The sequence below is a fragment of the Hoplias malabaricus genome, chromosome 2 (assembly GCF_029633855.1).
Source record: "Hoplias malabaricus isolate fHopMal1 chromosome 2, fHopMal1.hap1, whole genome shotgun sequence".
NCBI classification, from domain to species: Eukaryota; Metazoa; Chordata; class Actinopteri; order Characiformes; family Erythrinidae; genus Hoplias; species Hoplias malabaricus.
Window position 1 is genome coordinate 72,920,726 of NC_089801.1, and position 23,413 is coordinate 72,944,138.

The following is a 23,413-nucleotide window of genomic DNA, read 5'->3' on the forward strand; positions in this document are numbered from 1 at the left end:
CACCCGGAGGAAACCCACGCGGACACAAGGAGAAAACACCACACTCCTCACAGACAGTCACCCGGAGGAAACCCACACAGACACAGGGAGAACACACCACACTCCTCATAGACAGTCACCCGGAGGAAACCCACACAGACACAGGGAGAACACACACCACACTCCTCACAGACAGTCACCCGGAGGAAACCCACGCGGACACAGGGAGAACACACCACACTCCTCACAGACAGTCACCCGGAGGAAACCCACGCGGACACAAGGAGAAAACACCACACTCCTCACAGACAGTCACCCGGAGGAAACCCACACAGACACAGGGAGAACACACCACACTCCTCATAGACAGTCACCCGGAGGAAACCCACACAGACACAGGGAGAACACACACCACACTCCTCACAGACAGTCACCCGGAGGAAACCCACGCGGACACAGGGAGAACACACCACACTCCTCACTAAAACACATAATTCAAACAAAATACTTAAAGCGAATGAATTGCACTTTTCTAACAGCACCAAAGGAATCACGCAATTACTGGGACCTATGATAAATAGCACATAATACGTACAAAAAAGTTTTTGGATGTACTATACATCTACCAATCAGTCATCATCATCATCATTATCGTCTTCATCATCATCATCATCATCATGGCCATAATTGTTGCTGTCGTCATCATCACTGTCATCATCATTAACATCATCATCCTCAGTGTTGACTTTCCCTGAGAGGACGTCCTCAATCCAGTCCTCTAATTCTTCAGCTGTTGGAAGAGCTTCATCGTTGGGCATGTTCAGCCACACACTGTCCGCCTGTCCACAATCACAAGTCCGCACACATCAGTTCACTTATCATCATTATTAACACAACATGACATGTCTTTGGTGACTTTTTCAGTGAAGTTCGTATTTTAACATTCTGCCTCATTTAACACCCAACTCTTCACCCACGCAGACACAGGGAGAACACACCACACTCCTCACAGACAGTCACCCGGAGGAAACCCACGCAGACACAGGGAGAACACACCACACTCCTCACAGACAATCACCTGGAGGAAACAAACGCAGACACAAGGAGAACACACCACACTCCTCACAGTCACCTGGAGGAAACCCACGCAGACACAAGCTACAACAAACTTGATTTCATGTTGGCTCTAAACAGGTTATTTTCAAAAAGCAATCATAAAATACATGTTTCTTTATGAATAAGAATGTATTATGATGTTCCTCTGTGATTTATACATTTTTAAATATATTTTACCATGTAAGGTGCATAATATCAAAAGACGATGCTTGGGAAACCTCTGTGTGTGAAGGGCAAGGATAAAATAACAACTTAATGTCATGACCTTTGAGCCCTCAGACAGCACTGCATTAAAACCAGCTTGGTTCTGTGATAGATGTCACCACTTTGGCTCAGATAAACCATACATCACTGTATTCACAAATGCAATTTAAAACAGGCCAAAGAAGCAGAGGGCTGTCTTTTCGTAGTTTTTCTACCAAATACAAGTAAATTTAGTTTTAATAATTACCGATTTATTGCTTTGATTTAGCATTTGTAGCAACAGTTGCTACAAACTGTGGGCTTGGACAAAGCATGTATAAGATAATTATGACCGTCTTGTGGGTAACTCACATCTGTGACATTGACCACGCCGATCTGAGGCCTGAACAGATCCACTTTAAAGGTCTTCTCCCAGTAGGCGGTCAGCTGTGTGAAGAGGTCAGGGTTTAGAGCTCTGGCACAAGACTCCTGATGAATTTGACAAATGTCCTGACAGGTTCTCACCAAGGGGAAGTCGTCCGGGTCAATCCAAACTATGCTCAGATCTGGGTTCTTGGTGTTGTCTCTGGCCACTTCTTTCAAAATCTCCAGGAACTCATATCCATCTAAAATGAACATGTTTGCTCTATCGAGGCTCTAGTCTGAAGTATTTAGACTTGTATCCGCAATAGCACAAGTAAAAAGTACAAAGACAAACAAACCTGGATCCTCCTCCTCCGCAAACGCTACAATGTGGATCCCGTCCATGTCATCTTCCTGTGTGTCAGCCAAAGAACATTCTATTACTTTCATAGACATAGTACTCATCAAAAATTGGACCCATCTCCTCATCAGTGATTGGTGGAGTAGAGCTAGCCACTGTATAGAGCTGTGTACCAGCCCCTGCCTCTGCACAACCCCACTTACAGTCTCAGACACATTAAGAAGAGAGCGGTTCTACAGACTAACTCTCGACGAGGCCACAGCTTTTCACTGAAAACCAGTCCAGGTGACGACCTCATGAAGCTGAGTGAGAGAACGGAGAGAGTGTGTGAAGCTGTCATCAAAGCAACAGGGGGCTACTGTGAAGAAACTTATTCTGCTTTGTTTAACACTTTGTTGTTCACTACATAATTCCATATGTGTTCCTCCATAGTTTTAATGTGTTCCACATTCATTTACAACGGAGAAAACAATAAAAAACTAAGAAAAACCATTTAATGAGAAGATTTCTCAAATTTCTGACTCGTGCTGTACATTCACAACATGTGGAAAATGGCTCCCTGAGTGGGTGTCTATCTACACTTTTGATGTATGACACTTGTTTGATTGAGCTAAGTTCACTAAGCTTGAAGACGGTAGTTGCATGTGTGATGTCACAAACCCGCGAATTTTCATTGCACCCATTCACAGCCATCAATGTCCACATTTATTAATTGCATGTTTTAGTCAATAGCTGTAGAATATAAGTTACTCACCCAGGTCTCAAACATATCCTCTGCACGCAGCTTCCTCAGGGTTGGCCTAAACATTCAGTAAGGAAGAGGAAAGAGGGAAAAAATGCCATTTACATTTATTTACTAGGGCTAGGGTATTATTTAGAAGGTTTAGAGTATGAATGAAGCTAGCCAAAGTAGCCTTTAGCTCACCTTCGGTGCTGACTGACGAAGTCCACTATCTCACCCTCTGAGTTTGGTTTGTTGGGTATGGTGACAGGCTCGTCCATGAAGGGCTCATAGAAGTCCACCTCGTTCATCTTAAGTGTCAGATGCTTGGCCACCTGTTGCAAAATACAGCCTTACAGTCGTACAGCACTCTCAGACACAGTGCAGCCTTCATTCTTCACTAGGTGCCTTGAGCAAGCTTGCAGCTCATTCACTTACAATGCAGCCAGTTCGAAATGAAAGGAAAATGAAATGAACCTTTATTGTCATTGCACATTTTACTTATACAACGAAATTTGGTTAACCCCCAACCCCCCCCCCCCCCCCCCCTCCACTTGGTGCAATTAAGAGGAAAAGGAATTAAAACAAGAAAGCAGAACAAACATCTGGTGTCCTGGGTGTGTACAGTCCTTGATAATAGTGTAAGCCCTCCTGAGGCCCCGAGTGCTGTAGAGGTCTTCCAGGGATGGGAGAGAGTGTCCAATGATCTTCTGCACCATGTTGATGACCCTCTGTAAGGTCTTATGTATGCGCTGTGGTACAGCTGGAGAACCACGCAGAGATGCAGTATGTCAGTAGGCTCTCCGAGGAGCAGCGGTAGAAGACTGTTAGCAATTTCTTATCCAGATTCAACCTCTTAAGGATCCTCAGGAAATAAAGACGTTGCTGGGCCTTCTTCACCACCGCTGAAGTGTTAGAACCCCATTGGAGGTCTGTGTCCATATACACTCCGAAGAACTTGAAGCTGGACCTCTCTCCACCTCCTGTGCATCGATGCAGATTGACTGCAGGTTGGACTTCTGTTCACTTCAGTCCTGGAGATGAGCTCAATTCATTAGCAGTAAATATCTGCTAAAGATCTTATGGAGATATAATGGACAACTGCTTTTCACAACAGCTACAACACCTAGAACACCTTGGAGCTAGAACACCTTGTGCCGCATGTGTTTGATATGTTTTTCCTTCTCGGCAAATGAACAAGCCCCTTTCCGGAGACGACATGTTATGGTGTGTTGTGACAGTTGAACTGGATTTCTAAGTTTACCAGAAGGCGAGACCCAAAACAACAGACAAAATAATGCTGCAGAAGGAGAGACATAGGAAAGACGTGACAAGCGATGGTAAACAAAAGCTCCCCTACAGTGCTCGCTCATACACATTCAACATGGTCTGAGCAGACTCTACTGATGTAACGTGCTGTTTTGTGTTCTGTTTTGTATTGTTTCTGTTCTGTGCTCCCCTTGTCATGTGACTGTTTCCCCCTGTCTTGTGTCTGCTTCCTGATTGTTCCCAGGTCATGTGATACCCTTCCCTTGTGTTTCTAGTGTCATGTGTCTTAATTAGTGTCCAGGTGTTTCCTGTTGGTGTTGTCTTTATATAGTCTTTGTCAGTGTTTCCTGTTTGTGGGTTATTGTATGTATGTTTGCTCGATGGTCCTTAGCCTTGTAGTGGGTTTAATTCTAGGTTTAGCCGTGTTCTGGGTTTAATTCTGTGTTTTGTCTTGCTCTAGGTTTAGCCTTGCTCTGGGTTTAGCATTGAGCCTTGTTTTGTGTTTAGCTTTGTTTATAGTTTAGCCTAGTCTTTTGTGTTTAGCTCCTTAGCTTCTGTGTGTTGCCCTTTTTATTTAGTCCCTTTGCTTCTGTGTTTTGCCCTTTTTGTTTAGCTCCTTAGCTTCTGTGTTTTGCCCTTTTTGTTTAGCGTCCCTTTGTCTAGTTTCCTTTAAGATGTTGTAAATAAACCTCCTGCACTTACCTTCCCTTACTCCTACACACCAGTAGTATTACAACTGACAAGTCATGGCTTATAGACATTGACTTGTGACGTGTTTGAATTTTATCAGTGATAAAATTTTGATATTTTATCCACGTTTATACTTCATAGCATGAAAGACAATAGGTAACAGAAGGCCTCAAAATAAATTCTTGAATTTTTTTTTGGCATCATTTGAAAACGAGCAGCCATCAGATACATAACAGGCAAGAAAGACAGCTTCCTCAACTGCAGCGTTGCCTCTGAGACACACATAAAGATGTGAAAAGGGATAAACTTTAACAGGTTTGCACTGTTCCTTTGTTTTAATAATGTGCTGTATATCACCCGCCAGTGCATCTGCTACCTCTGCACCGCATGTACCAATCTGATTTGAATGGTACTCCCAAGTCCTCCAGTCAGCAGTTGATGTCTCGGAGAGGCCAACAGCACGCAGACTTTAAGCCAAAGCTCTACACTCTTTCCTAATTTGTTCATGGCTTGGAGATAAACCTTTAAGGATGGTAACCTTTAATTGGTACACAATCTTTACCAGCATCCAAAGACAATCTGTCTGCAAATCATTGACTAGATTGGCGTGACTTCCCAAGTGGAAAAGGACATGGTTTCCCAAGGTTGAGTGCCGCTCGGCATTTACTGAAGCTACAACTCATAATTCAGATGCCAAAAGGAAAAAAAGCCTGTCTATGAGATCCTCCAGTGTAAGCTGTCTATCTCAAATCCTCTTTGGTTGTGTCTCTATCAGAGCCCTTCCTTGTTGTACTGACTATGTATATGTAAGACCACTCACCCCTTTATCAAAGGTGGCAAAGAACTTCACATATGGCTGATAGCGCTCCGCTGCTCTCTGAAAGGCCTTGTAGTCTGAAATAAAAGGGAAGGACTTGATGAAAACAGTGTGAAAGAGTGTCAGTCACAGACCAAAGAACCTACATGTCCCCCCTTCATCCAACATTGCAATAATGTGGAAAATTGCAAGGGAAGATCAGCACACTAAATCCCTAAAGCGAAACAATGTCAGATGGCTCTAAAGAGACCGTATCTATAGGGCTAGGCTCCCAATAATACGTCTGGGGGTCACGGCAGAGGCCTCTTCAATCCCCTGCTCTTGAAATGGGATTTTTAATAAAGGCTGGGTTGCAGTCATAAAAAAAAGGAGAAGATAATACCTTTCTCTTCTCCCCTCCCACTGTATTTGGGGAAAGCACTGTGATGGTTCTTGATCTGTAAGACCAAGTGGAAGATCAATTTTTTTTGGTCTTTTGAGGTTGCCCAGCATTTGCCATGGACAAATGAGGTCTCTGTGAAGAGCAGTCTCTTTTCAGAATTAATGATTGGTAGGGCACAGTTTGCATTGGTACAACTATGGTGTAAGTCAATATGGAAACCGTCAAAGTCTTAAACAATGACCAGTCAAGACATGTTTGGTTTTTAGGCCTGTCACAACTATTAAAATTCATTCGTTCATTATTCATTCATTGTCTGTAACCCATGGGCGGCACCGTGGCACAACAGGTAGTGACGCAGTCACACCACACTCCTCACAGACAGTCACCTGGAGGAAACCCATGCAGACACAGGGAGAACACACCACACTCCTCACAGACAGTCACCCGGAGGAAACCCATGCAGACACAGGGAGAACACACCACACTCCTCACAGACAGTCACCCGGAGGAAACCCATGCAGACACAGGGAGAACACACCACACTCCTCACAGACAGTCACCCGGAGGAAACCCACACTGACACAGGCAGAACACACCACACTCCTCACAGACAGTCACCCGGAGAAAACCCACGCAGACACAGGGAGAACACACCACACTCCTCACAGACAGTCACCCGGAGAAAACCCACGCGGACACAGAGAGAACACACCACACTCCTCACAGACAGTCACCCGGAGGAAAGCCAAACAGACACAGAGAGAACACACCACACTCCTCACAGACAGTCACCCGGAGGAAACCCACACAGACACAGAGAGAACACACCACACTCCTCACAGACAGTCACCCAGAGGAAACCCACGCGGACACAGGGAGAACACACCACACTCCTCACAGACAGTCACCCGGAGGAAACCCACGCGGACACAGGGAGAAAACACCACACTCCTCACAGACAGTCACCCGGAGGAAACCCACGCGGACACAGGGAGAACACACCACACTCCTCACAGACAGTCACCCGGAGGAAACCCACGCGGACACAGGGAGAACACACCACACTCCTCACAGACAGTCACCCGGAGGAAACCCACGCGGACACAGGGAGAACACACCACACTCCTCACAGACAGTCACCCGGAGGAAACCCACGCGGACACAGGGAGAACACACCACACTCCTCACAGACAGTCACCCGGAGGAAACCCACGCGGACACAGGGAGAACACACCACACTCCTCACAGACAGTCACCCGGAGGAAACCCACGCGGACACAGGGAGAACACACCACACTCCTCACAGACAGTCACCCAGAGGAAACCCACATAGACACAGGGAGAACACACACCACACTCCTCACAGACAGTCACCCGGAGGAAACCCACGCAGACACAGGGAGAACACACCACACTCCTCACAGACAGAGCGGGACTCGAACCCACAACCTCCAGGACCCTGAAGCTGTGACAGAGACACCACCTGTTGCTGTTGCACAAGCATATGTTTACATCAAAATACACTGAATTAATCTGGTATCGTTTTCATCATTTTATGAAGAGCAAGAATGCAGAACATGAATTTACTGAAACACAAATTATAAAAGCAAGCGGGAAACTGCTCACGTTCTGACTCCCTGCCCTTGAAGTAGCCAATGAGGCGGATGTCTTCGTCCATTCTCTCAAAGGCTCTCAGCTCCATGGGGTTACTAATCAGCTCCACTGCATCCTCCAGCAGCTACAAACACACACACACACACATGCACCATTGTTTTCACACTGCATCAGACAGTAAGGTCATACAAACCATCTTATGTATTATGCATATGTATGTATGCATGTATAATAATAACTTAATTATACATTTTTTTAATGCTTTGGAATAACTCCTATTTAATGCTTATTTCTGAAGCACTTTTTCTCTCTGGCATTTCTACAATTCAGGACCTTTTTCATCTTGAAAATACACAAAAACAATGCATTCATATAATACATTCACAGACATTATGTGGGTGTTTCAGACACTACAGCGTGTGTGTGTGTGTGTGTGTGTGTGGGTGGACATCCTCTGTTCTGAATGTTTTAAGCTTGGAATCTAAGCTGTGGTCTTGAATACAGAGAGTCTTGATTCTTAATGTTAAATAATGGTTGTCAAATGACCCATAGATAAAGAATGAAATGGTCAGGCTCCAGTGATGAAGCACTCCATCAACAACACAGTCAGAGGAGATTACATACAATTCCGCCACCTACTGGAAAGACAAGTAAATGAGACAAATTCTACAAGACAATCACAGTCAGAATATTTGGCGCCCTGTACGTTCGAATGTTGCGGGAATTTCTTTCAGTGTTTGGTCAAAACATGTTGCATTCTGCACAAGCTACATCCACTTATTCAAAATTAGTCTGTAGCACAAACAATTTGTGTATGTGTATGCGTGTGTGTGTGTGTGTATGTGTATGCGTGTGCGTGTGTATGTCTGTATGTGTGTATGTGTGTGTGTGTGTATATGTCTGTATGTGTGGGTGTATGTATATGTGTGTGTGTATGTGTTTGTGTATGTGTGTGTGTATGTCTGTATGTGTGTATGTGTGGGTGTATGTATATGTGTGTGTGTATGTGTTTGTGTATGTGTGTGTGTATGTCTGTATGTGTGTATGTGTGGGTGTATGTATATGTGTGTGTGTATGTGTTTGTGTATGTGTGTGTATGTCTGTATGTGTGTATGTATATGTGTGTGTGTATGTGTTTGTGTATGTGTGTGTGTATGTCTGTATGTGTGTATGTGTGTGTGTGTGTGTGTATGTCTGTATGTGTGTATGTGTGGGTGTATGTATATGTGTGTGTATGTGTTTGTGTGTATGTATGTGTGTGTGTATGTGTGTGTGTATGTCTGTATGTGTGTATGTGTGAGTGTATGTATATGTGTGTGTGTATGTGTTTGTGTGTATGTATGTGTGTGTGTATGTGTGTGTATGTGTGTGTGTATGTCTGTATGTGTGTATGTGTGTGTGTGTGTGTGTGCGTGTGCGTGTGCGTGTGTGTGTGTGTGTGTGTGTGAAAACTAGCACACCCTCTACAGAGGACAAATGTCTGCATATTTTAACATATAATTGCTGTCTACTTACTGAATTTTCTCACAAGTAGAAACAACCCTCAAAACATGTAACATAGCCAGACAAGGCCTTCTGTTTTTACACAGCTTTACGCAAAACCTAGAGAAATCTCTATACTCACATCTAGCAAGAACTCCACCAGTGTGTCCGCAGAAAGCTCTCCATCAAACTCAATCACACGCTCATCCTTAAAAACATAAATACTGCCCTCTTCCTCCAAACCTACAGTAGGAAGCAGATGAGAACTTGATTTCCGATGTATCACAGGGAATAAAACATATATGACACCATCACAGTTCACTCTTACCAAGCTTCTTGGCCACCTTGGCATCCTTATGAGAATCTACCATTCCGAAGCCAATATCCCTATCCTCCAGGATTTGAGCAGCAAACTATGGATTTGAAAGAAAGACAAAGAATAACAAACATTAAGAGGATTATAGATAGAACTGAGCAGGAATGAAGACCTGAACCTCTTTGACCAAGACAAAGATAATGTGCTCCTAGATGATGAGGCTTGGGGGCTGGTCTGGGTCAGCCGTGGTGTGTGTACCCACCAGAACCGGATGCCCTGGGCTCAGTGGCCCCGACTCATTAGACACTAGGCAGGAAAACCTCCCAGGACAGAGTGGTTTATCAGTGAATTATGATCATCCTTAATGTTGGTTGTACTGTTTATTACACTGGATCTCCTTACATACTACGTTTATTATTGAAAAGAATGTTTAAAACAGAAATGAATTAAGCCCTAGGGCCAGCTCTAACATATTGTACACAGAAGCTAAAGAGTAGCACAGCTATAAGGCTCAAAGTGATGGTGTTGATAGACTGATTCTCCAGGATGAATCAATGATTCTGGATCTGTGAAGCTTCATTGAGTATTACCTCTAAGATGAAGAAACAAGATGCTAAACGAGAGCACTTTCAGAAATGAGATGAGCACAGACCACAGACTAAAGCCTCTGCAGAGACCTCAGGTCTTTTTTGGGCCTCTAAATCAGGTCAGTCCCTCACTAACTTACATGCCAATTATTCTCCACACCCAGAAGGCCAGTGTGTGAAAACTCAGCACTGTTCCCTAGTTCCCATGGCTTCCGAGCACACCTCCTGAGCTTTACATGGTAGATCATTCACGTTCATCTGAGGTGCCTTTTGTGAACATTTGACCCAGGTGCTGTTGTAAAACAGAGCATATACTTAATACAGGAACCCGGAATCAAAACCAATTTGATTTATGACATGGATGATTCTCAGTGATGCAGTGACACTGATGTGGAAGCTGTGTTAGGGTGCGTTACAGTGGTATGAGTGGATCAGACACAGCAGTGCTGGGCTGGGAATAGTCCACCAACAAAAATATCCAGCCAAGAGTGGTCTTTGACTAGAGGACGACCAATACAAACTGTGTAGCAGCAGATACCAGCTTGACCCACAATGTCGGTGTGTCTAATAGAGTGGACAGTGTGTGGACACAGGATTTAAAAACTCCAGCTACACTGCTGAGTCTGATCCAACTGATCCAGTGCAAGTGCTACTTTGTGTAAGAGCAACTTAAATCGTAGAACTGAAGAACAATATATTAATTAGTTACATTTTTATATTGAAATTTCTTTAAATGTTTTACACTGTAGTATATATCAGACACATACATTTACAGCTGGTGCCCATTAGATACTTAGACCAGACTACACCTGCTCTGTAATGCCATTTGAAATGCAAATCTCTCTGAAGTGAAGGTTTTTCAAATTACGTTAATGTAAATTTAAATATCCTCACCTCCAGGACCATCTCCCTCATGTGGAACTGCTGCTGGAGCTCCCTGTTGGATGGCAGGCGCTCATGGTAGAGCAGGCACAGCATGTCATACTTCTTTAGTGCCTTCTTGTAGTTCCTCTCATTGATGTCCAGGACCCTGTCCTTGCCATCAAATCTGGGGAACTGTAGGCCTCCTTCTGCGAAGCTTCTGGACGGTAGAGTCAAGCTGTGGACCAGGAGAAGCCAAAAAGACAACATGGTAGATCTGGAGAATGAAGGAGTCCGAGGAGAAAGGCGAAGAAGCTAATTCAGAACAATGAAGCAAAGTCTCTGCAGGACAACGAGGCTCCGCTGAGACAGGTCACGCTGAAATAGAAGTTTAAAATGGTGTAAATTCAGCTATGATTTCTTGTACGTGATAAATCAAGCATGAAGCACTAGCATCTCCTCTCATCTCTCTGTCACTTTCTCCACTCCTTCTAGAGCAGGAAAGGGGATCGGGAAGGGTTTGCTTTTTCAGGGAACTAGATGGGCCTATTCCATTCCCCTGAGTCTGAAGGCCATTTTAGGAACCACTTGTTTCTGGGATAAATATAGATGACGTGCTGATGAAAATGAGGACAGTTAGAAGCACCACTGGGAATCACTGACACTTCATGTAGCAGAAAAAAAAAAAGCCTAAAGTAAGAGCATGAAAAACTTTGAGACTGGTGGCCGTCTGTACGCAAGACGTTCTGATACATCTAGAATACCAAGAATATGCAGAATATCAAGCAGCTCACTTAAAAACATTGTTTACCATTTACACAAATGCTGAGACAGTCAGCAGTTTTCCATTGCAGTTACTGTTTTAATGATTTAACTGAGAATTACTTGGTGAATCAAAATCAAGCAGTGATCAAAGGGAAACTATCTTGGACAAATACAGACGGGGAATAAAGGCATAACACAACAAACATAACACAGATACACCACAAACCACATAAACGACAAATGTAAACACCACAAAATTCCATCCATCCATCCATTATCTGTAACCGCTTACCCAATTCAGGGTCGCGGTGGGTCCAGAGCCTACCTGGAATCATTGGGCACAAGGCGGGAATACACCCTGGAGGGGGCGCCAGTCCCTCACAGGGTAACACACACACTCACACATTCACACCTACGGACAGTTTTGAGTCGCCAATCCACCTACCAACGTGTGTTTTTTGGACTGTGGGAGGAAACCGGAGCACCCGGAGGAAACCCACGCAGACACAGGGAGAACACATCACACTCCTCACAGACAGTCACCCGGAGGAAACCCACTGAGACACAGGGAGAACACTCCACACCCCTCACAGACAGTCACCCGGAGGAGAGCCAAACCGACACAGAGAGAACACACCAACTCCTCACAGACAGTCACCCGGAGGAAACCCACGCAGACACAGGGAGAACACACCACACTCCTCACAGACAGTCACCCGGAGGAAACCCACTGAGACACAGGGAGAACACACCACACTCCTCACAGACAGTCACCCGGAGGAAACCCACGCAGACACAGGGAGAACACACCACACTCCTCACAGACAGTCACCCGGAGGAAACCCACGCAGACACAGGGAGAACACACCACACTCCTCACAGACAGTCATCCGGAGGAAACCCACGCAGACACAGGGAGAACACACCACACTCCATACAGACAGTCACCCGGAGGAAACCCACGCAGACACAGGGAGAACACACCACACTCCTCACAGACAGTCATCCGGAGGAAACCCACGCAGACACAGGGAGAACACACCACACTCCTCACAGACAGTCACCCGGAGGAATCCCACGCAGACACAGGGAGAACACACCACACTCCTCACTGACAGTCACCCGGAGGAAACCCACGCAGACACAGGGAGAACACACCACACTCCTCACAGACAGTCACCCGGAGCGGGAATCGAACCCACAACCTCCAGGCTGTGTGACTGCGACACTACCTGCTGCGCCACCGTGCTGGTTATTATAGATTATTTATCTATATTTAGATGTAATGAATTTAGAATGTAATGAAATTCTAACTTATACCCCTAAAAATTGATATATTTTAGACTACGCTATGATCTGTTTATCTGCAGGAGACAGTAGTGCACTCCGTAGTGAGTAGCGGGTAATTTGGGATTTAACCGAAAAGCCTTTACGGTTAGCTTATTCAGACAGAAAAAGTCGATGGCGGAGAACGGGATCGAATTTACGAGTCCAAGACACGACTAAGCGATACAGAGAAGATGGAGCCGCTGTGTGTGTTCACGCTGTTCTTGTTTTTCCTCTTCACTGGAGCTCAGTTTAGTTTTGCAGATAAAGGTAAGACTTCTATAGTGTCTTATACCCGTTGTTATTATTTGTCGTGAGGGTTTGTAGTTTGGTCTGAGTTGCTTTTGAAGTAGTTAAACAGTGGTGAACTCATTCACCGATAGAGTGGTCTGTTTCCTTAATAACGGATATGGCTTTAGCCATTTTTTGAATTATTGAGACTTGGGTCTTTATTCGGTTTCTCAGCTTCCGTCGGCACCGTCGAATTAAACCTCTGTTTAAACGAGTGTGGATCATTTATCCGTTTATTTAGCGAATAGGAGAGAAAAGTCTTACAGCGAACACTTGTACTTTGCAGGTTTTAAACTTTGTTTTCTGTAAAACTTTACGTTCAAAAACACATAACGGCCATTTTGTACCGTTTATTGTTTATTGTTTTCCCCTGAAGTCCACGTATGACTTTTGTGTTGTTGTTGTTTTTTTTACCCGAAACACCCAGGTCATATTTACCTTTTCCAACCTTTTTATTTTGGAAAATGTCAATAGTATGTGCCATGGTCCAAAACCTCTGTCTTTCTAAATTCACTAGAAACACAATGGCAGAAATATCTTAAAAAGATTTCTGAAGAAACCAAGATATACCAGCCATGCAGCCAGGAGAACTGCAGCTGTCACATCAGGTAACATCCTTGCATGGTTTTCAGGTAAAGCAGGTAGGCTGCATTTGTAAAAGACAAAGGAGCAGTGCATGTTTATTACCAATGAGGATTAGAAGAGTATCTATTTATCTATCTATATTTAAATGAACTAAAATCATAAAGTGAAACAGTTTCTGCTTCATAAAGGTTCAGTACACGATCACCATTCCATACTGCACTGGCTACTATGTGTCAGTACAATGGCGGTTTAATAAAAGAAGAAGTACCAGTTGAGGAAATGACTAGTTGTTTCAGTAACATCATTCCCTTGGCTTTGAATGATTTCAGAATCTGTCTTCACTTCTTTCCCCTCACTCTGCTCCAGTGTCCTGAAAGGCGATCTCCTGCCGTTCAGAAATGGCATCGATAAGGACCTGATGTTGGACACTGTGCGGCGTGGAGTGGGGACACACTACCAGATTATTGGACATAAGCTGTACCGAGAACAGGACTGCATGTTCCCAGCTAGGTTGGTGCAGCGCTGTTTGCAGATTTGTGTTTATTAAATGTGTGTAATAGGTGTTAACAGAGTCATACTGATGTGTGTGCAGGTGCAGTGGAGTAGAGCATTTTATCTTGGAAGTAATTGACCGATTGCCTGATGTGGAAATGGTCATTAATGTGCGAGATTACCCTCAGGTGCCTGGATGGTCTCAACCACTTCAACCTGTTCTGTCTTTCAGCAAGGTATTAAGGGTTGCACGCATGTACACACTCTTATTATGTTTTGATGATAGCTTTAGCTTTCCTAAAATGTGAGTGTGGGTTCCATGCTGGCATTCGCCCTGATAATCTCTGGATTTGATGGTTGAGCAGCAGGTAGTGTCTCAGTCACACAGCTCCAGGGTCCTGGGGGTTGTGGGTTCGAGTCCCGCTCCGGGTGACTGTGAGGAGTGTGGTGTGTTCTCCCTGTGTCTGCGTGGGTTTCCTCCGGGTGACTGTCTGTGAGGAGTGTGGTGTGTTCTCCCTGTGTCTGCGTGGGTTTCCTCCGGGTGACTGTCTGTGAGGAGTGTGGTGTGTTCTCCCTGTGTCTGCGTGGGTTTCCTCCGGGTGACTGTCTGTGAGGAGTGTGGTGTGTTCTCCCTGTGTCTGCGTGGGTTTCCTCCGGGTGACTGTCTGTGAGGAGTGTGGTGTGTTCTCCCTGTGTCTGCGTGGGTTTCCTCCGGGTGACTGTCTGTGAGGAGTGTGGTGTGTTCTCCCTGTGTCTGCGTGGGTTTCCTCCGGGTGACTGTCTGTGAGGAGTGTGGTGTGTTCTCCCTGTGTCTGCGTGGGTTTCCTCCGGGTGACTGTCTGTGAGGTGTGTGTGTGTGTTGCCCTGTGAAGGACTGGCACCCCCTCCAGGGTGTATTCCCACCTTGTTCCCAATGATTCCAGGTAGGCTCTGGACCCACCGCGACCCTGAACTGGATAAGGGTTACAGATAATGAATTAATGAATGAATATTGGTCATAAGAAGCCCTCACAAAGAGTAAATCCTAAATTCCTTCAGTTGTCATCAATGAAACCCACAACAACTCATTTCTGTTCTTCATAATTACATATTTAATTTAATTTCCAGATAAGGAAAATTAAACAATACCTTAAATGTAGCTTAGAAACAACTAAACATTTACCTATCTCCACTTACCTCCAGCAATTGCCTGCATCTTGAAATCCCCACTCCAATAAGCTGAAAGGGTGTGTTCTTTAGGGTTGTGATGTAAGAAACCCTGGCTCTCTGAATTTGCTCATTTGGGTTTCCCTTTGGAACACTACAGTTCCAGTGTTTAGCCATGGCACGGAATGTTTACATCAGTTATTATACAAATATATATTATACATTTTCTGGTATGAAAAAGCAGCACACGTTAACAAGGTGAAAAACTTGGATTGTCACTGCAGGGGATCTTTAAGTGCTGACTACATTTGAAGTAACAGGATATTTGATGTTTGTTGTGGTGTCAGACTCCAGACTATAAGGACATCATGTACCCTGCATGGACATTTTGGGAAGGAGGTCCTGCGGTGTGGCCTATTTATCCCACTGGACTGGGTCGATGGGACCTAATGAGAGATGACCTGAAAAAGTGAGTTTTGTCCAGTTTTATCCAGTAAAAAGAAGGAATAGACGTTATCTTTTAACCTTTTAGCCCTGCCTTTGTAGTGACCTGCTCATCCAACACTTCTTTTTAACTTTTTTTGAATACCCCTGATTTTAAAACAGCAGCCATAAAAGGTCAAGTGCTGGTGTTTCAACTGTTGGTGTGTTTCCATTAACATTAATTAGTTAAACAGAAGATTTTGTTCCCAGCTGGAACTAAAGAATAGCAGGTTCTTCAGCAGGGAAAGCATCTGCAGGCATTGACAAGTTAAAGAAGCTGCAGAAAGAGCATAGGACACAGTGGAGCTGGATGAGGTCATTTGAAGTAAACTGCTCTTTGTGTTTTTACAGGACTATGGCCAGTGTGACTTAAGGCACATTAGCTACATTTCTGTGCTGATCTCATGCGGCTCTTAGTGTGTATAATTTATATCTCAGAATCATTTAAATCTCTCATCATGGCTCTCTTTCTTTGAGTGCAGATCAGCAACTCGATGGCCCTGGAAGAAAAAAAGTTCCAAAGGATTCTTCAGAGGTTCCAGGTTTGTCAAAAAAATATTCTTGTTTCCTTAAGGTAGGTTTACGTGTTTACTGGACTATAAGATAACAAACGTCAACTTTTACAGTGTTTTAGATCCTCCATATGCTAGCCACTTTCAACACTCTACCTACCTCTGTAACTACAAAGCTGGTTGAATGAATGCTGGTAAGTAGGTGTCTGGTAGGTCTCTGAACTCATGCTTGTTTGACCCAGGACCAGTTCAGAGAGGGACCCTTTGATCCTGTTATCCAGAGAGGACCCTGACCTGGTGGACGCAGAGTATACAAAAAACCAGGCCTGGAAATCTGAGAAGGTCTGTTAAAAATGACTACTTATGCTATTTTGTTTAAACTGAGTAAAGAGAGAAGTGGTTCCTGTAGAGTTGTTAAATTCTCTTGTAGCTGGTTGAGGGTTTATATTTTTGGCAAATGATTTGTATTATGTCCCGTTCTTTAGAAAACCATTCACTGCATCACAAACCATCTTTCCATGATCTTTGGAATGTAAAATTACAGTCTAATTAGATGTATGACGAGCAAAGCGACAATATGGCAGACAAGAAATGATCACATATATTTGTTCTCCCACAGGATACGCTGGGAAAACCCCCAGCCAAAGAAATTCCACTTTCCGACCACTGTGAATACAAGTAAGATCCTGCCCTTTAGGGAATAATTTGAATTTTACATAAAAAAAAAACACTATTACAAAACATTATTTAATCATTTAACAGGCTTAGGGCATTGACGCGGTAAAAACACAGGCACTACGCTGCAAAAAATGAAATCTGAGCAAGTAAAATTTACTTAAAGCTAGTCTAAATATCTTGTGTTACTCATTTGGAAATTGTCGTAAGAATATAGTAAGATTATTCAACTTATTTCTAACTTATTTTGACCTGTTTTAAATCATTTTATCTACAGAAAGTGTCTTATTCCAGCGGCAGATACTTTTTCTTAATTCAAAAATTAACAAAAAATGATGCTTAAACGAAGCAAAAGTATCTGCCAATGGAATAAGACACTTTCTGTAGATAAAATGATTTAAAACAGGTCAAAATGAGTTAGAAATAAGTTGAATCAGCTTATTATATTCTTACGACTATTTCAAATGAGTAACACAAGATATTTAGACTAGAATTATTCATTCATTCAATCATTATCTGTAACCGCTTATCCAGTTCAGGGTCGCGGTGGGTCCAGAGCCTACCTGGAATCATTGGACACAGAGAGAACACACCACACTCCTCACAGACAGTCACCCGGAGGAAACCCACGCAGACACAGGGAGAACACACCACACTCCTCACAGACAGTCACCCGGAGGAAACCCACGCAGACACAGGGAGAACACACCACACTCCTCACAGACAGTCACCCGGAGGAAACCCATGCAGACACAGGGAGAACACACCACACTCCTCACAGACAGTCACCCGGAGGAAACCCACGCAGACACAGGGAGAACACACCACACTCCTCACAGACAGTCACCCGGAGCGTGAATCTAACCCACAACCTCCAGGCCCTTTGAGCTGTGTGACTGCGACACTACCTGCTGCGCTAGACTAGATTTAAGTAAATTTTACATGCTCAGATTTCTTTTTTTGCAGTGTATGTTTAAATGCTTTTACTATAGTTTGCCAAAGCTCTTCTGTGAATAAGGTACATCCATCAGCTTGTGAGTGTGACCTTCAGTTAAACAGTAAACACATTTCTTTATGATGTTATTTTACAGCTATGGCTAAGAACAAGGATTTCAGAATCTGAATCTTTCATCTTTTAAATCTTTGAATTATTCACATATTCCTTCTCTCTGTTCGTTAGATACCTCTTTAATTTCCGAGGGGTAGCTGCCAGCTTCCGTTTCAAACACCTGTTCCTCTGTGGTTCGCTGGTGTTCCATGTTGGGGAGGACTGGGTGGAGTTCTTTTACCCTCAGCTCAAGCCCTGGGTGCATTATATTCCTGTTAAACAGGACCTCTCTGACCTCAGGTGACCCTTCACCATCCTCCACATCCATCTGCTACCTGCTGAGTCTGATTACCACAAGCACATTTAGAGCACACTTGTAACTTGTTGTTACACTTTGACTTTTTACTGTTATTAGATTACTTAGGAAATAAATTAGATTTTCTTGATTCCTCAAACATCTGCCATAGAATTAATTTATTATGTTTACAAATAAGTTCTAACATGTTTCTGTGTAACGAATAATTGTCCTGCTCTTTTTTTCATATTTTGTTAACTGTTGGATAGTATTTTAAAAAAAGAACATTGTCATTTTACTTTTAAACAATTACCTAAAGTTAAGTTTTAAATACGTTTACGAAATACGAAATAACCATTTTTAAATCATCTAAACCAAAACTCGTGTTTAATTTTCGTTACAATCGATGAACACGCTTTTGTAACACTTTTTCCTTGATGGAACTCATTATGAAAAATGCAGTGACAAATAAATTCTTCTCGTTTGCCATTTTTAACAACTTGTCATTTTCAATTCTACTCAACAGTCCCAAAAACGAAAAAAGGGAGAGAATGTTAGAATTTGAATTACAAATGTTAGTTGCACAAAAAACATTTTAAAACTTATTTGAGTAATTTATACACCTATTATTCTCATTACATTTATTTTACAGTAATACCTCGCTACTTCGCGGTTCATCTTTCGCGGATTCGCTACTTCACGGGTTTTTTCAAGGGGTCTTATGGCCGCTATATCGCAGACTAGGTGCCTAAAAATATCATTTTCTTATGGTGTGTAAATTAAAAGTATTTTTTATTATTATTTACATGTGTTAGACTGGACCTGTAGGTGACACAATATATCATTTACAAGTATTTCTTACGTACAGTACATGTATTGTTCATGTCCACATCCGAGTGAACTTTACTAGAATGTTAAATATAATAAACATGTGGGCAATTATAGAATGACTGTTTAATGCAGAGGGTGGGTTGTTAACAGTAACAGGGAGGGTTTTAAAAGTCCAAATACTCATTAAATACATAAAAAAATGCGTCACGGAAATTAGTTTTTCGAGGGTGGTGTTGGAACGCGTCCCCCACGAAATACGAGGGATCACTGTAAATCTAATGTACATTTAATTACAGAGAAAGAAAACGGGAAAAGCACAAATGTGGGAGGAACAGTTTACAGAGTAAATACAAGGCAAAATTTCAGATCTCATATTAAAAACAAATTGGGTGCATATCTGATATTCTCAATTTGTTTCATGTGAGACTTAGTCAAATCTTAAACATTTAGTAAAGCGTATGTAGTGTCGACTAATGTTGTAGGCATTTTCCTCATTTATACATTACTCATAAATGCATGTGTATACAGGGAGCTGTTGCAGTTTGTCAAGGAAAACGACAGAGTAGCAGAGGCCATCGCAAAAAGGTAATAACACCATACTTATTCTGAATTACATTAAACTGAAGCCTTACATTCCTCCTACTTGGAGCATAAGAGGTCACATCACTGTGTTGTGTCCATTCAGGGGTCAGCAGTTCATTGAGGATCATCTCCGTATGGAAGATGTGTCCTGCTACTGGGAGAGACTCCTCACTGACTTCAGCAAGCTGCTCACGTACAAGCCCAAGCGCAAGTCCAACTACAAGCAGGTCACTCTCAAAGCCAGCAGGTCTGAGCTTTGACCTGCAGCACCTTTTCACACAGTAGATCCAGATATTCAACACCACAGTTCATCCATTCTCCCTGACTGCACCTCTAGGGCCTCTAGGAAGTTAGATACATATAATTTGGCTTAAACACACTGCTCAATGTGTGGTGTCTCTGTGTGTGCAGTAAAGGCAGCTCCTTCTTTAATACTGGTTCTCTGCAACTATTCAATCTGTGCATTTATAAAAACACGCACCTGCTGCTTTAACATACTCCAAAGTGCTCTGTTCACAGCTTAAGCTTTTATATCCTGCACTGTCTGTCTCTATTACTAAACCTTATTGCAGCTTAAAAACAGTTCTTGCAGCTTCTAATTCTTTCAGACACTGTATGCAGTCTACAGATCTTTTCACAGTCAGTTTTTTACAATTATTAATTATGTCACGTTTTGATAATGCAGTGCACAAGTTGAGGGAGCGAGCGAGTTTCCTTCCTTCCTTCCTTCCTTCCTTCCTTCTGCGTACTTCGTTCCATCTCCACTGGATCAAAGTCTGATCAGGTCTCTACAGTCAACAATCAGCTGTTTCTTTGTCTCTGAATTCTGAAGAAATGTAGAAAAAGAATCCCCAAATTTGGAAAACCCTTTAAAATCGGTCATAAATGAGAACCTGTTTACTATAGCGAGCAAAAGCAGAGCCAGTAGACACCACCGTTTATAGCTGATTGGTGCTCTTTATTATACCCAAAAAAGGGTAACCCTCTGTTACATAGTCCCCTCCTCTTGGGTTAACCATCCTGGAAACTCAGTTCCAGTTTCTCTCCACCAGCGACACACTAGCGATTAAGCACATTTAAAAGTAACCCTCAAACATTTCAGGGGGCCAAGCGGATGCAAATAAGACAGCTGTTCTAAGACCTTGAGAGACCCTGACCCCACCTCAAACGTCCATAGCCACTTCCACAGTACGCAATGCTGCCATCTGCTGTTGGATTATTAAAGAACTTCCTTATGGATGTAGTGCAGCTTTCTTTAATGAGCTTTTTTTCGTGCCACTGCCTGTGGAACATTGACAACAGTGCGGCCTCATCTTAGTAGCGCAGTTTTCATTTAAACAATGACAGGTACTCGATAAAGCAGATATTCTTGGTTTAATCGGATAAACCACACATCAAGCCTTTCCGATATGAACAGGGCTGAGGATCAAATAGGATAATCCTCAGCTTTGGACTTAAGTAGTCGGGCTATTTGAGAAATCCTGCTTTGTGGAATACCACAAGTACTAGTAAAGTTAGAGTTAATCAGTAGGTAGATTTGCCAAAATTTAACACTAAAGTGCCACAAAACATTTGAATGTGATGTGAAGATAATTTTGCCACCCACACCCTGCAAAACACACCTGCACTCTTTCATATAGAGATTATAATCTAGAGCCACATTGGCACTGAAATGTTGAATATGTTCTAGTATTCTTAAATTACCTTAGCTGTATGTTGTTGTGTGTTTAGATCTGTTTTGTTTTTTGACCAAATTGTAATGGATGGGCCAAAAGCCCAAATCACGTTGTACAATAAACAATAAACTGGAACAAGATGTGTATTCAACACCATGACACCGGCGCTGTTAGCGTGTGTGTGTTTTTTTTAATACATTCAGATATTCATTTTCATACTAAATGAGCTGAAATATTTGATTTTGAGACTAAATAAATTGTATTTCCAAAAGATGTGCTTGATTGATTATTCTGTTGATTGATTAATCACATTACGAGATTGATCGTTTAAGAATATGCTTTTTAAAAATGTTCTTATTTTCAGGTACTGTTCAAAAGACAGCACAATATATTTTGGATAAATGTATTAAATGAATTTAGCATGCTAAGTCTTGAGCAGTTTAATTGCTTTCAAATAATGAATAAAAAAGTAATAATCTAAATATATAATTAAGAATGTTAAAATGTTAGAAGATAGATAATATTATAATTTTTCATTCATTCATTGTCTGTAACCCTTATCCAGTTCAGGGTCGCGGTGGGTCCAGAGCCTACCTGGAATCACTGGGCACAAGGCGGGAATACACCCTGGAGGGGGCACCAGTCCTTCACAGGGTAACACACACTAACACTTACGGACACTTTTTAGTCACCAATCCACCTACCAACGTGTGTTTTTGGACTGTGGGAGGAAACCGGAGCACCCGGAGGAAACCCACGCAGACACAGGGAGAACACACCACACTCTTCACAGTCACCCGGAGGAAACCTACGCAGACACAGGGAGAACACACCTCACTCCTCACAGACAGTCACCTGGAGGAAACCGACACAGACACAGTGAGAACACACCACACTCCTCACAGACAGTCACCCGGAGGAAACCCACGCAGACACAGGGAGAACACATCACACTTCTCACAGACAGTCACCCGGAGGAATCCCATGCAGACACAGAGAGAACACACCACACTCCTCACAGACAGTCACCCGGAGGAAACCCACGCAGACACAGGGAGAACACATCACACTTCTCACAGACAGTCACCCGGTGGAAACCCACGCAGACACAGGGAGAACACACCACACTTCTCACAGACAGTCACCCGGAGGAATCCCATGCAGACACAGAGAGAACACACCACACTCCTCACAGACAGTCACCCGGTGGAAACCCACGCGGACACAGGGAGAAAACACCTCACTCCTCACAGACAGTCATCTGGAGGAAACCCACGCAGACACAGAGAGAACACACTACACTCCTCACAGACAGTCACCCGGAGGAAACCCACACAGACACAGGGAGAACACATCACACTCCTCACAGACAGTCACCCGGAGAAGGACTTGAACCCACAACCTCCAGGTCCCTGGAGCTGTGTGACTGCAACACCTACGTGCTGCACCACCGTGCCATTATATAATTATATATTACATAATAACAATAAGAACAAAATCATTCATTCATTCATCCTCTTAAACCGCTTTATCCTAATTTGGGTTGTGGTGGATCTGGAGCCTACCCCGAATCACAGAGTGAAAGGCAAGAACACTTGGCCTGGACGGGGCATCACAAACACCCGGTCACTCAAACCTGTGGAGAATTTCACACAGCCAGTCAACCTACTAATGTGTTTTTGGATTATGGAAGAAACCCACACAGACACAGGGAGAACACACCACATTCTTCACAGACAGTGACATGAGGTGAGACTTGAGCTCAGGACCCTAGGACCCTGGAGTTATATGGCAGCCAGACTACCTGTAGCACCAACATAACCATGAAGATAATATTAAAGCCAAATCACATACACTCAGTTTTCACTTTATTAACTGGCCATCTCTTGAAATACACCTGCTTTAGAGCTACGTATGTTATTGATTGTTGTGTTGTGACGTGTTCTTGGCTGGTTTTAAGGACTT

General features: G+C 43.2%; 2 protein-coding genes across 2 annotated transcripts; one reads left to right on the forward strand and one right to left on the reverse strand.

The window, feature by feature from the left end:
• Positions 1–395: 395 nt before the first annotated feature.
• Positions 396–11,011, reverse strand: LOC136687141 (calsequestrin-2-like). Its single transcript, XM_066661408.1, has 11 exons — positions 10,775–11,011; positions 9,306–9,390; positions 9,120–9,220; positions 7,508–7,619; positions 5,503–5,576; positions 2,928–3,058; positions 2,757–2,802; positions 2,001–2,055; positions 1,804–1,904; positions 1,651–1,725; positions 396–818 (listed from the first exon to the last, which is right to left on the reverse strand). Exons 1-11 carry the CDS (start codon positions 11,009–11,011, stop codon positions 609–611), a joined length of 1,227 nt encoding a protein of 408 aa, XP_066517505.1. The 3' UTR covers positions 396–608.
• Positions 11,012–12,968: 1,957 nt separating this feature from the next.
• Positions 12,969–21,690, forward strand: poglut1 (protein O-glucosyltransferase 1). Its single transcript, XM_066661409.1, has 11 exons — positions 12,969–13,102; positions 13,641–13,731; positions 14,075–14,218; positions 14,301–14,436; positions 15,694–15,815; positions 16,312–16,371; positions 16,584–16,683; positions 16,961–17,019; positions 18,197–18,364; positions 19,719–19,775; positions 19,876–21,690. Exons 1-11 carry the CDS (start codon positions 13,027–13,029, stop codon positions 20,030–20,032), a joined length of 1,170 nt encoding a protein of 389 aa, XP_066517506.1. The 5' UTR covers positions 12,969–13,026; the 3' UTR covers positions 20,033–21,690.
• Positions 21,691–23,413: the final 1,723 nt, after the last annotated feature.